The sequence below is a fragment of the Theropithecus gelada genome, chromosome 2, assembly GCF_003255815.1.
Source record: "Theropithecus gelada isolate Dixy chromosome 2, Tgel_1.0, whole genome shotgun sequence".
Taxonomy (NCBI): Eukaryota; Metazoa; Chordata; class Mammalia; order Primates; family Cercopithecidae; genus Theropithecus; species Theropithecus gelada.
In genome coordinates, this window is record NC_037669.1 from 150,588,530 (window position 1) to 150,603,257 (window position 14,728).

At 42.2% G+C, this 14,728-nt stretch overlaps 1 protein-coding gene across 1 annotated transcript in view; it reads right to left on the minus strand.

Annotated features, from left to right (window-relative positions):
- The window catches only part of LOC112619396, a 72,037-nt gene that overhangs the window by 38,474 nt on the left and 18,835 nt on the right, over positions 1 to 14,728 (minus strand). The window contains exon 6 of the mRNA XM_025377379.1: positions 11,371 to 11,466. Within this exon, the coding sequence (XP_025233164.1) occupies positions 11,371 to 11,466 (96 nt within the window). The remainder of the gene's footprint in view (positions 1 to 11,370; positions 11,467 to 14,728) is intronic.

Below are 14,728 nucleotides of genomic sequence, written 5' to 3' on the forward strand. Positions count from 1 at the left end.
TACCTCCCTCCACAACCCAGTATTCTGTTCTGAATCTCAGACATGCTTTCTTTACTATTCCTTTGCACCCTTCATCCCAGCCTCTCTTTACTTTCTCTTGAACTGACCCTGACACCCATCAGCCTCAGCAATTTACCTGGACTGTACTGCCGCAAGGCTTCAGGGACAGCCCCCATTACTTCAGTCAAGCCCAAATTTCTTCCTCATCCGTTACCTGTCTCAGCATAATTCTTCATAAAAACACACATGCTCTCCCTGCTGATTGTGTCTGGCTAATCTTCCAAACCCCAACCCCCTTCTACAAAACAACAACTCCTTTCCTTCATAGGCATGGTTAGGTACTTTCCCCTTTGGATACCTGGTTTTGCCATCCTAACTAAACCATTCATTCTCCCCATTTCCCCATATTTCCCTTTTTCCTGTTCCCCACCCAGACCACACTTGGTTTATTGATGATAGTTCTTCCAGACCCAATCACCACCCACCAGCAAAGGTAGGCTATGCTATAGTATCTTCCACGTCTATCCTTGGGGCTACTGCTCTGCCCCGCTCACTACCTCTCAGTAAGCCGAACTCATTGCCTTAACTTAGGCCCTCGCTCTTGCAAAGGGACTACACGTCAATATTTATATTTATACTGACTCTAAATATGCCTTCCATATCCTGCACCACCATGTTGTTTTATGGGCAGAAAGAGATTTCCTCACTACACAAACGTCCTCCATCATTAATGCCTCCATAATAAAAACTCTTCTTAAAGCTGCTCTACTTGCAAGGAAGTTAGGGTCATTCACTGAAAGGGCCATCAACAGGCATCAGATCCCATCACTCAAGGCAACGCTTATGCTAATAAAGTAACTAAAGAAGTAGCTAGCCTTCCAACTTCTGTCCCTCAAGACCAGTTTTTCTTCTCATCTTTTCACTTTACATTTCCAGTTTTGCCTTAAAAAAATCTCTTCTTCCTCTGTGGCTCCTCCACCTACATGTGTTTACCTGCTAACTGGACAGGCACAGGCATACTAGTTTTCCTTACTCACAAAATTCAATTTGCAAATAGAACTGAACAGCTTCCTCTTCCCCTCATGACATGAACACTTCACTACTATTTTGTTTTATTTTTCTTATTATGAATATAAGAAGACAGGAATAGGCCTTGACTCACTCACTGCTGAAACAGGAGGACTCTGCATATTTCTTTTTTATGAGAATTTTTTTTATTATACTTTAAGTTGTAGGGTACATATGCACAATGTGCAGGTTTGTTACATATGTATACATGTGCCATGTTGGTGTCTGCACCCATTAACTGATCATTTACATTAGGTATATCTGCTAATGCTATCCCTCTCCCCTCCCCTCACCCCACCACAGGCCCTGGTGTGTGGTGTTCCTCAATCTGTGTCCAAGTGTTCTCATTGTTCAATTCCCACCTATGAGTGAGAACATGCGGTGTTTGGTTTTCTGTCCTTGCAATAGTTGACTCAGAATCATGGTATCCAGGTTCATCCATGTCCCTACAAAGGACATGAACTCATCCTTTTCTATGGCTGCATAGTATTCCAGGGTATATATGTGCCACATTTTCTTAATCCAGTCTATCATTGATGGACATTTGGCTTGGTTCCAAGTCTGCTATTGTGAATAGTGCCACAATAAACATACATGTACATGTGTCTTTATAGCAGCATGATTTATAATCCTTTGGGTATATACCCAGAAATGGGATAGCTGGGTCAAATGGTATTTCTAGTTCTAGATCCTGGAGGAATCACCACACTGTCTTCCACAATGGTCGAACTAGTTTACAGTCCCACCAACAGTGTAAAAGTGTTCCTATTTCTCCACATCCTCTCCAGCACCTGTCGTTTCCTGACTTTTTAATGATTGCCATTCTAACTGGTGTGAGATGGTATCTCATTGTGGTTTTGATTTGCATTTCTCTGATGGCCAGTGATGATGAGCATTTTCTCATGTGTCTGTTGACTGCATAAATGTCTTCTTTTGAGAAGTGTCTGTTCATATCCTTTGCCCACTTTTTGATGGGGTTGTTTGATTTTTTCTTGTAAATTTGTTTAAGTTCTTTGTAGATTCTGGATATTAACCCTTTGTCAGATGGGTAGACTGCAAAAATTTTCTCCCATTCTGTAGGTTGCCTGTTCACTCTGATGGTAGTTTCTTTTGCTGTGCAGAAGTTCTTTAGTTTAATTAGATCCTATTTCTCAATTTTGGCTTTTGTTGCCATTGCTTTTGGTGTTTTAGACATGAAGTCCTTGCCCACGCCTATGTCCTGAATGGTATTGCCTAGGTTTTCTTCTAGGGTTTTTATGGTTTTAGGTCTGACATTTAAGTATTTAATCCATCTTGAATTAACTTTTGTATAAGGTGTAATGAAGGGATCTAGTCTCAACTTTCTACATATGGTTAGCCAGTTTTACCAGCACCATTTATTAAATAGGGAATCCTTTCCCCATTTCTTGTTTTTCTCAGGTTTGTCAAAGATCAGATGGTTATAGATGTGTGGTATTATTTCTGAGGGCTCTGTTCTGTTCCATTGGTCTATATCTCTGTTTTGGTACTAGTACCATGCTGTTTTGGTTACTGTAGCCTTGTAGTATAGTTTGAAGTCAGGTAGCGTGATGCCTCCAGCTTTGTTCTTTTGGCTTAGGGTTGTCTTGGCAATGCAGGCTCTTTTTTGGTTCTATGTGAACTTTAAAGTAGTTATTTCCAATTCTGTGAAGAAAGTCATTGGTAGCTTGATGGGGATGGCATTGAATCTATAAATTATCTTGGGGAGTATGGCCATTTTCACGATATTGATTCTTCCTATTCATGAGCATGGAATGTTCTTCCATTTGTATCTGTCCTCTTTTATTTTGTTGAGCAGTGGTCTGTAGTTCTCCTTGAAGAGGTCCTTCACATCCCTTGTAAGTTGGATTCCTAGGTATTTTATTCTGTATGAAGCAATTGTGAATGTGAGTTCACTCATGATTTGGCTCTCTGTTTGTCTGTTATTGGTGTATAGGAATGCTTGTGATTTTTGCACATTGATTTTGTATCCTGGGACTTTGCTGAAGTTGCTTATCAGCTTAAGGAGATTTTGAGCTGAGACAATGGGGTTTTCTAAATATACAATCATGTCATCTGCAAACAGGGACAATTTGACTTCCTCTTTTCCTAATTGAATATCCTTTATTTCTTTCTCCTGCCTGATTGCCCTGGCCAGAACTTCCAACACTATGTTGAATAGGAGTGGTGAGAGAGGGCATCCCTGTCTTGTGCCGGTTTTCAAAGGGAATGCTTCCAGTTTTTGCCCATTCAGTATGATATTGGCTGTGGGTTTGTCATAAACAACTCTTATTATTTTGAGATATGTCCCACCAATACCTAATTTATTGAGAGTTTTTAGCATGAAAGACTGTTGAATTTTGTTGAAGGCCTTTGCCGCATCTGTTGAGATAATCATGTGGTTTTTGCCTTTGGTTCTGTTTATAGGATGGGTTACGTTTATTGATTTGCATATGTTGAAGCAGCCTTGCATCCCAGGGATGAAGCCCACTTGATCATGGTGGATAAGCTTTTTGATATGCTGCTGGAGTTGGTTTGCCAGTATTTTATTGAGGATTTTTGCATCGATGTTCATCAGGGATATTGGTCTAAAATTCTTTTTTTGTTGTGTCTCTGCCAGGCTTTGGTATCAGGGTGATGCTGGCCTCATAAAATGAATTAGGGAGGATTCTTTCTTTTTCTATTGATTGGAATAGTTTCAGAAGGAATGGTACCAACTGCTCCTTGTACCTCTGGTAGAATTTGGCTGTGAATCCGTCTGGTCCTGGACTTTTTTTGGTTGGTAGGCTCTTAATTATTGCCTCAACTTCAGATCCTGTTATTGGTCTATTCAGGGATTCAACTTCTTCCTGGTTTAGTCTTTGGAGGGTGTATGTGTCCAGGAATTTATCCATTTCTTCTAGATTTTCTAGTTTATTTGCATAGAGGTGTTTATAGTATTCTCTGATGTTAGTTTGTATTTCTGTGGGATCAGTGGTGATAGCCCCTTTATCATTACATCTATTTGATTCTTCTTTCTTTTCTTCTTTATTAGTCTTGCTAGCAGTCTACCAATTTTGTTGATCTTTTTAAAAAACCAGCTCCTGGATTCACTGATTTTTTGAAGGGTTTTTTGTGTCTCTATCTCCTTCACTTCTGCTCTGATCTTAGTTATTTCTTGCCTTCTGCTAGCTTTTGAATGTGTTTGCTCTTGCTTCTCTAGTTCTTTTAATTGTGATGTCAGGGTGTCACTTTTAGATCTTTCCTGCTTTCTCTTGTGGGCATTTAGTGCTATAAATTTCCCTCTACACACTGCTTTAAATGTGTCCCAGAGATTCTGGTATGTTGTGTCTTTGTTCTCATTGGTTTCAAAGAACATCTTTATTTCTGCCTTCATTTCGTTATGTACCCCAGTAGTCATTCAGGAGCAGGTTGTTCAGTTTCCATGTAGTTGTGCGGTTTTGAGTGAGTTTCTTAATCCTGAGTTCTAGTTTGATTGCACTGTGGTCTGAGAGACAGTCTGTTATAATTTCTGTTCTTTTACATTTGCTGAGGAGTGCTTTACTTCCAACTATGTGGTAAAATTTGGAATACATGTGATATCATGCTGAGAAGAATGTATATTCTGTTGGTTTGGGGTGGAGAGTTCTGTAGATGTCTATCAGGTCTGCTTGGTGCAGAGCTGAGTTCAATTCCTGGATATCCTTGTTAACTTTCTGTCTTGTGGATCTGTCTAATGTTGACAGTGGGATGTCAAAGTCTCCCATTATTATTGTGTGGGAGTCTAAGTCTCTTTGTAGGTCTCTAAGGACTTGCTTTATGAATCTGGGTACTCCTGTATTGAGTGCATATATATTTAGGATAGTTAGCTCTTCTTGTTGAATTGATCCCTTTATCATTATGTAATGGCCTTCTTTGTCTCTTTTGATCTTTGTTGGTTTAAAGTCTGTTTTATCAGAGACTAGGATTGCAACCCCTGCTTTTTTTTTGTTTTCCATTTGCTTGATAGATCTTCCTCCATCCCTTTATTTTGAGCCTATATGTGTCTCTGCACATGAGATTGGTCTCCTGAATACAGCATACTGATGGGTCTTAACTCTATCCAATTTGCCAGTCTGTGTCTTTTCACTGGAGCATTTAGCCCATTTACATTTAAGGTTAATATTGTTATGTGTGAATTTGATCCTGACATTATGATGTTAGGTGGTTATTTTGCTCATTAGTTGATGCAGTTTCTTCCTAGCATCAATGGTCTTTACATTTTGGCATGTTTTTGCAGTGGCTGGTACTGGTTGTTCCTTTCCATGTTTAGTGCTTCCTTCAGGAGCTCTTGTAAGGCAGGCCTGGTGGTGACAAAATCTCTCAACATTTGCTTGTCTGTAAAGGATTTTATTTCTCCTTCACTTATGAAGCTTAGTTTGGCTGGATGTGAAATTCTGGGTTGAAAATTATTTTCTTTCAGAATGTTGAATATCAGCCCCTACTCTCTTCTGGCTTGTAGAGTTTCTGCCGAGACATCCACTGTTAGTCTGATGGGCTTCCCTTTGTGGGTAACCTGACCTTTCTCTCTGGCTGTCCTTAACATTTTTTCCTTCATTTCAACTTTGGTGAATCTGACAATTATGTGTCTTGGAGTTGCTCTTCTCGAGGAGTATCTTTGTGGTGTTCTCTGTATTTCCTGAATTTGAATGTTGGCCTGCCTTGCTAGGTTGGGGAAATGCTCCCGGATAATATCCTGAAGAATGTTTTCCAACTTAGTTCCATTCTCCCTGTCACTTTTAGGTACACCAATCAGACGTAGATTTGGTCTTTTCACATAGTCCCATATTTCCTGGAGGCTTTGTTCACTTCTTTTTACTCTTTTTTCTCTAAACTTCTCTTCTCACTTCATTTCATTCATTTGATCTTCAATCACTGATACCCTTTCTTCCAGTTGATCGAATTGGCTACTGACACTTGTGCATGTGTCGCGTAGTTCTTGTGCCATGGTTTTCAGCTCCAAAAGGTCATTTAACGTCTTCTCTATGCTGTTTATTCTAGTTAGCCATTCATCTAATCTTTTTTCAAGGTTTTTAGCTTCTTTGTGATGGGTTTGAACATCCTCCTTTAGCTCAGAGAAGTTTGTTATTACCGATCTTCCAAAGCCTTCTTCTCTCAACTCGTTAAAGTCATTCTCCATCCAGCTTTGTTTAATTGGTGGCGAGGAGCTGCGTTCCTTTGGAGGAGAAGTGGTGCTCTGATTTTTAGAATTTTCAGCTTTTCTGCTCTGGTTTCTCCCCATCTTTGTGGTTTTATCTACCTTTGGTCTTTGATGATGGTGATGTACAGATGGGGTTTTGGTGTGGATGTCCTTTCTGTTTGTTAGTTTTCCTTTTAACAGTCAGGACCCTCAGCTGCGGGTCTGTTGGAGTTTGCTGGAGGTCCTCTCCATACCCTGTTTGCCTGGGTATCACTAGCAGAGGCTGCAGAACTGCAAATATTGCAGAACAGCAAATGTTGAGGCCTGATTGTTCCTCTGGAAGCTTCGTCTCAGAGGGGCACCCAGCATATGAGGTGTCACTCGGCCTCTACTGGGAGGTGCCTCCCAGTTAGGCTACTCGGGGGTCAGGGACTCACTTGAGGAGGCAGTCTGTCCGTTCTCAGATCTCAAACTCCGTGCTAGGAGAACCATTACTCTCTTCAAAGCTGTCAGAGAGGGACGTTTACATCTGCAGAAGTTTCTGCTGCCTTTTGTTCAGCTATGCCCTGCCCCCAGAGGTGGAGTCTACAGCAGCAGGCAGGCCTCCTTGAGCTTCGGTGGGCTCCATCCAGTTCGAGCTTCCCAGCCTCTTTGTTTACCTACTCAAACCTCAGCAATGGTGGGCGCCCCTCCCTCAGCCTCGCTGCTGCCTTGCAGTTCGATCTCAGACTGCTGTGTTAGCAGTGAGCAAGGCTTTGTGGGCATGGGACCCTCCAAGCCAGGTGTGGGATATAATCTCCTGATGTGTCATTTTCTAAGACTGTTGGAAAAGCACAGTGTTAGGGTGGGAGTGACCTGATTTTCCAGGTGCTGTCTGTCACAGCTTCCCTTGGCTAGGAAAGGGAATTCCCTGACCCTTTGTGCTTCCTGGGTAAGGCGATACCTTGCCCTGCTTCGGCTCACTGTCAGTGGGCTGCACCTACTGTCCTGCACCCACTGTCTGACAAGCCCCAGCGAGATGAACCCGGTACCTCAGTTGGAAATGCAGAAATCACCCGTCTTCTGCATCACTTATGCTGGGAGCTGTAGACTGGAGCTGTTTCTATTTGGCCATCTTGGATTCTGCATATTTCTAGATGTTTTTACCAAAATCAATCTGGCCTGGTATATGACAACATAAAAAACTCAAGGATAGAGCCCCAGAACTCACCAACCAAGCAAGTAATTATGCTGAACCCCCTTGGGCACTCTCTAATTGAATGTCCTGGGTCCTCCCAATTCTTAGTCCTTTAATACCTGTTTTTCTCCTTCTCTTATTCGGACCTTGTGTCTTCCATTTAGTTTCTCAATTCATACAAAACCATATCCATGCCATCACCAATCATTCTATATGACAAATGCTCCTTCTAACAACCCCACAATATCACCCCTTACCACAAAATCTTCTTTCAGCTTAATCTCTCCCACTCTAGGTTCCCATGCTGCCCCTAATCCCACTCAAAACATTGCCCATTATCTCTCCATACCAGACCCCAAAATTTTCACTGCCCCAACAGTTCACCACTATCTTCTTTTGTTTTTCTTATTAATTTAAGAAGATAGGAATGTCAGGCCTCTGAGCCCAAGGCTGCAGGTATACATCCAGATGGCCTGAGGCAATTGAAGAACCACAAAAGAAGTGAAAATGGCCAGTTCCTGCCTTAACTGATGACATTACCTTGTGAAATTCCTTCTCCTGGCTCAGAAGCTCCCCAACTGAGCACCTTGTGAGCCCGGCCCCTGCCCTCAAGAGAACAACCCCCTTTGACTGTAATTTTCCACTACCCACCCAAATCCTATAAAACGGCCCCACCCCGATATCCTTTTGCTGACTCTCTTTTCAGACTCAGTCCGCCTGCACCCAGGTGATTAAAAAGCTTTATTGCTCACACAGAGACTGTTGGTGGTCTCTTCAGAGGGACACGCATGATAGGCCTCAACAATGCTGTTATTTTTTTATTTTTTATTTTTTTTTTTGAGACGGAGTCTCACTCTGTCGCCCAGGCTGGAGTGCAGTGGCCGGATCTCAGCTCACTGCAAGCTCCGTCTCCCGGGTTCACGCCATTCTCCTGCCTCAGCCTCCCGAGTAGCTGGGACTACAGGCGCCCGCCGCCTCGCCCGGCTAGTTTTTTTGTATTTTTTAGTAGAGACGGGGTTTCACCGGGTTAGCCAGGATGGTCTCAATCTTCTGACCTCGTGATCCGCCCGTCTCGGCCTCCCAAAGTGCTGGGATTACAGGCTTGAGCCACCGCGCCCGGCCAACAATGCTGTTATTTAAAAGCTGAAGGATGAGTAGTTGTACTGCTCTTTTTTTTTTTTTTTTTTTTAACTTTTCTCTCAAACTATCCACCTTCTAAGGGGGGTTTAACACCTGCGAGGGCTACCCTGGGGGTATGGCACGTAGGAAGAGTCACATTTACAAAGGGCCACAGTCAGCTTCTGGTACTGTTGCCTAATGATGTTATGCAGGTATTCGCTGGGATTTTATGTGTGTTAGGAGAGTTATTGCATCAAACATAAAGTCTTCAAACATTATGCCATCTATTTAACCTTCCTTGCCATTAATTAACTTTTGTTTTTAAAATCGGGAAGGCTCAAGAAATAGGAGTGGTCAGGGCCTGACCCCAGCCTTCAGAGGGCTTGAAACTCCCAAACAGATCTTGACCTGTTGGTGTTTCTGCAGTGCCGGGTTAGCTGCACAGTGTGATGCAGTTAGATGCTCCTTTGTTCTTTTACTCTGGTAAAAGATACTGAGCCTAGATTCCAAGTTAGGATTGGCAACCCAGCGTTCCTCTCCCCTCCGAGGTCATTCAGCCCAGTACAGGGCCACTTGTCCTGGAGATATGGATTATTCTCATCTTCACAGGAGTCCCAACTCCTGTGTGGTAACTCTGTTATGGACTGAATGTTTGTGTCACCCTAAAATTCATGTGCTGAAATCCTAAACCCAGATGTGATGGAATCATGAAGTGTAGGCCTCCGGGGGATTATTAGGTCATAAGGGTAGAGACCCCATTGAATGGGATTTGTATTATGAAAGGAAAGTATCTTGGGTCCCCAAAATCACTAAGGAAAACTCAAGCTGGAAACTGCTTAAGGCAAACGTGCCTCCCATTCTATTCAAAGTCACTCTTCTGCTCACTGAGATAGATGCATATCTGATTTGCCTCCTTTGGAAAGGCTAAGCAGAAACTCAAAAGAATGTAAGTTTGTGTATTGCCTATCTGTGACCTGGAAGCTCCCTCCCTGCTTTGAGCCTTCCTGCCTTTGCTTCAAGTTGTCCCGCCTTTTCAGACGGAACCAATGTACTTCTTACATATATTGATTGATGTCTCATGTCTCCCTAAATGTATAAAACCAAGCTGTGCCCTGATCGCCTTGGGCACTTATCGTCTGGACTTCCTGAGGCTGTGTCTCGGGCGCATCTCCAATCTTGGCAAAATAAACTTTCTAAATTAACTGAGACTTGTCTCCGATTTCCTGGGTTCACAGTACTTTTAGGAAAGAGACTCCAGCGAGCTCTCTAGCCTTCTTCCCACCATGAGAGAACACTGGAAAAAAACAGCCATCTATGAAGCAGCCGTCTCCAGACACTGAATCCTCCAGTGCCTTCATCTTGGACTTCTCAGCCTGCAGAACTGTAGGGAATAAATGTTTGCTATTTAAGCCACTCACTTTATTGTATTCTATTCTAGCAGCCCAAACTGACTAAGACACTGTCAAAAACAAATTATAAACTCACCTGGTTCTTTCTTCTTCTTTTTTTTCCCTTAATAGACTTTCCAAAATTAGCTCTGCCCAGTGACAAGGCTATATTAATAGTCTTTATTAGCCTATATCAGATAACAGAGACAGTCTGATGAATTTTCTTTCTTTCTTTCTTTCTTTTTTTTTCGAGATAGAGTTTTGCTCTTGTGGCCCAGGCTGGAGTGCAATGGTGCAGTCTTGGCTCACTGCAACCTCCACTTCCTGGGTTCAAGCGATTCTCCTGACTCAACCTCCTGAGTCACTGGGATTATAGGTACCTGCCACTATACCCAGCTAATTTTTTTTGGTATTTTTTTTAGTAGAGACGGGGTTTCACCATGTTGGCCAGGCTGGTCTTGAACTCCTGACCTCAGGTTATCTGCCTGCTTCGGCCTCCCAAAGTGCTGGGATTACAGGCTTGAGCCACCGCACCTGGCCAGTTTGATGAATTTTCTTACTTTACATTTTCATTTGACATTTTGGATCATAAGAATTTATAATTTTCTAATTCAATGAGATTTCACGGAGGAGTTATAAGGGCAATTTCCAGGACAGAAAAAGACTGCAGAAAAACAGATTAATATTGAAGAAGAGAAAGCCAAAGGATCACGAGCTTCATTATAAGGGCCAGTTGCCCTCCCCCAAACTCATGGTAGGGAAAAACATGAAACGGACTAAAACAGAACAACACAAATTTAGATTAGCCTCCACAAGGAACTTCCCAAAGACTGTGTTCATGACCACGCAAGGATAATCTTGCGTTGTCTCTTTAGAATTTCAAAATGGTAAAGCTGGGGTGGAATTTAGGATCCTGTGAGCGAAAAGTTCTCAGTTTGCAGAAGAGGATTCTGAGAACCAGACATTAGTGGAAGTGTCCGGGATACAATCCGGGTCCCTAATGCTTAGCTGCCCATCTTTAATACTTAGATAGCTTCTCATATAGTCTAATCCAGTTCAGAGGTTATAGAGTTGTTGATTTCTTAAAATTCCTTCCAGATTACACAGTTGCTGATTCTAAGTAAAAATCATAGGATGGAAGTCTGTGAGCTGAATTGATCAGATGCCACAGGCTGTTCATTGCAGAAATATTCCCAAACCAGCTGAGGCCCCATTACTCTTTTTTTTTTAAATGTTGAACACGTCAAAGATGAATTCCTCTGATGGCCGTGGCAAAGCCATTTGGTGTTTGGTTTACATGAAGTCACAAGACATTGAGTATTCTTTTTTCTCCACTTGAGTTTTTCTCTGTTTGGTCCAACTATTTAGTAGTGGAACACACAGCTCATGAAAGGAGGAAGTGATTTAGAAGATGAGGGAAGTGGAAGGAACAGTTGAAACGACTAAAAAAAAAAAAAAAATACCTTTTTTTCTCTTTTTCTTCCCTGAAGTAGTTTTCACTGTTACAGCTTCAGACGATTTTGTAATCTGGTTCAAAGTTGAACTTCCTCTCTGTTTGGCTGGTCGAGAAAAAAAGACTTTTTAAAAAGCAGCCTGTTGAAAGTGAAATGAATGGGTTTCTGACACACCTTGATGTTGGTTATGGCCTTTATTTTATGTTCACTTTAGGCAGAGATATTTCTCACAAAAGGGAATGATCTGACCTCTTGTCAAGATCACATTCACTTCAGTCCTGTGGTTTTGTTTTTTTTTTTTTTTTGAGACGGAGTCTCGCCCTGGCACCCAGGCTGGAGTACAGTAGCGCCATCTCGGCTCACTGCACCCTCCGCCTCCCGGGTTCAAGTGATCCTCCCACCTTAACCTCCCGAGTAGCTGGAATTACAGATGTGCACCAGCCCACCGGCTAATTTTTTGTATTTTTAGTAGAGACAGGGTTTCATCATGTTGGCCAGGCTGGTCTCAAACTCCTGACCTCAAGTGATCTGCCTGCCTCAGCCTCCCAAAGAGCTGGGATTACAGGTGTGAGCCACTGCACCCAGCTGGGTCCTGTGGTTTTTGTGTTTCTTTCCTTAAAGTCTCAGGGTGAACATGCAACCAATTAGAGCCCCAACAACCATCCTGCCAGCCTCCTGTTGCTTACTCTTTACATTTCAAAGCTGCCATCTATAAAAGTGACTCCAAAGCCCTGGCATTAGTAAGAATGTAGCAGGGAGGAACACTTTTTTGGCATGTTTAAAGCAACATATTAGAACATATCACTCTGGAGTCATTCTGGACTCTTCCTTTCTCTTGTACCCTACATCCAATTCGTTAGGAAGTGGGATAATGCAGAGTCTGACTGCTTCTCGCTGCCTTCCTTGCTATTGCCCTTCTCTCACCTGGGTAGACAGCTCTCTCCTAGAGGACAGGCCACCCAACAGGCCTCCCTGCCCACCCACACCATTTCCTGCCCACAAGAAGAAAAGGGAATAATGTAAAAATTGACATTTTACTTACGTTTCAATTCTACTTACTCTGCAAAATCTTGTATTAAAAAGTATTTTAGGCTAGGCATGGTGGCTCAAGCCTGTGATCCTAGCACTTTGGGGAGCCAAGACAGGTGGATTATTTGAGGTTAGGAGTTCGAGAATAGCCTGGTCAACATGGTGAAAGCCCATCTCTACTTAAAAAAATATAAAAATTAGCTGGGCATGGTGGCTCAAGCTGAGGCAGGAGAATAGCTGAACCCAGGAGGTGGAGATTGCAGTGAGCTGAGATCACCCGACTGCACTCCAGCTTGGGTGACAAAGTGAGACTCCATCTCAAAAACAAAAAAAAAAAACAAATAAAATTTTATTTATACACTGCAGCAAGTAATTAAGATTAAGAAAACAAACTTGTCATTGGGTCCTAAGGCATTTGGGCCCCTTTGGTTGTCATCAACTGAAAGCCACTGTGGCTGACTCTGGCCAGAAGGAAGAGTTACCGAGAGGCCTGGGAGTAACTCACAGAACAGGAGATCAAACATTTGGTCCTCAAAGAGCAGTGATCTCAAACATTTTGTTCTCATAACAACATAGAGGAACATTAAAAAGTTTATGTACTATCTTGCACATTTTTAGGTTGGTATCTAAGTTTTTCATCATCACTTCTTTTTTCTTTTTTTTTTTTTTTTTTGAGATNCAGTGATCTCAAACATTTTGTTCTCATAACAACATAGAGGAACATTAAAAAGTTTATGTACTATCTTGCACATTTTTAGGTTGGTATCTAAGTTTTTCATCATCACTTCTTTTTTCTTTTTTTTTTTTTTTTTTGAGATGGAGTTTTGCTCTTGTTGCCCAGGCTGGAGTGCAAGCATGATCTTGGCTCCCTACAACCTCTGCTTCCCAGGTTCAAGTGATTCTCCTGCCTCGGCCTCCCAAGTAGCTGGGATTACAGGCATGAGCCACCATGCCCAGCTAATTTTATATTTTTAGTAGAGATGGGGTTTCTCCATGTTGGTCAGGCTGGTCTTGAACTCCCGACCTCAGGTGATCTGTCCACCTCAGCCTCCCAAAGTGCTAGGATTACAGGCATAAACCACCGGGCCCAGCCCATCATCACTTTTAAACTTTCAAAAGAGATTTTTAGAATATGACATATAGTGACTTTAAAAATAAAATCTGTTATATCATTCCCTTAAGCGTATCAAGTGGAATATAAACCAAACCATTTGATACTCACCATCACTCACCAGAATATCGCAACAACAGAAAACATGAGCAAACTTGTCTTTAGCAATTGACATTTTTACATTATTCCCTTTTCTTCTTGTGTTTTGCTTATATTTCCATTCTATTTATTCTGTAAAATCTTGCATTAAAAAGTATTTTATAAGCCAGGTGCAGTGGCTTACGCCTGTAATCTCAGCACTTTGGGAGGCCAAGGCAGGCAGATCACGAGGTCAGCAGATCAAGACCATCCTGGCTAACACAGTGAAACTGTCTCTACTAAAAATACAAAAAATTAGCCAGGTGTGGTGGCGGGTGCCTGTAGTCCCAGCTACTCGGGAGGCTGAGGCAGGAGAATGGCATGAACCTGGGAGGTGGAGCTTGCAGTGAGCCGAGATTGCGCCACTGCACTCCCTGTGCAACAAAGCGAGACTCCGTCTCAAAAAAAAAAAAAGTATGTTATAGCTAATCCTGTTATACTCTTCTGTAATAAAAATGTTACATGTACAAATACTCAAATTTAAAAATTTATTGGGATCAGGCTGGGCACAGTGGCTCACACCTGTAATCCCAACTTTGGGAGGCTGAGATGGATGGATCGCGGCCGTCCAGTAGTTTGAGACCAGACCAACCAGCGTAGAGAAACCCCGTCTCTACTAAAAATACAAAAATTAGCCGGATATGGTGGTGGCCTGCACAGATAATCTCAGCTACTCCAGAGGCCGAGGCAGGAGAATTGCTTGAACCTGGGAGGTGGAGGTTGTGGTAAGCCAAGATCGCACCACTGCACACCAGCCTGGGTGACAGAATAAGACTCTGTCTCAAAAAAAAAAAAAGTTTCTTCTCCAGTTATTCATCAATTTTTAGAAGTACATAATTGATTCTAATTACATAGAAAAATAAATTTTTTGAATGTATTGCTCAGTGAGACGGATGGTGCACTTTTATTTTTATAATTAATTCATGTATTCATTGAATATTACTGCTAGCATGAGGCAGAGTTCAGCATCAATTCTATTTCCATTTTTCATTGTATAGTTGAAGTACTGAGAAACCTTGTTCACACGTGATGGGAATGGAATAGGATTGCCAGATTTAGCCTCTCTTTCCCATCTACTCCTCACCCCAC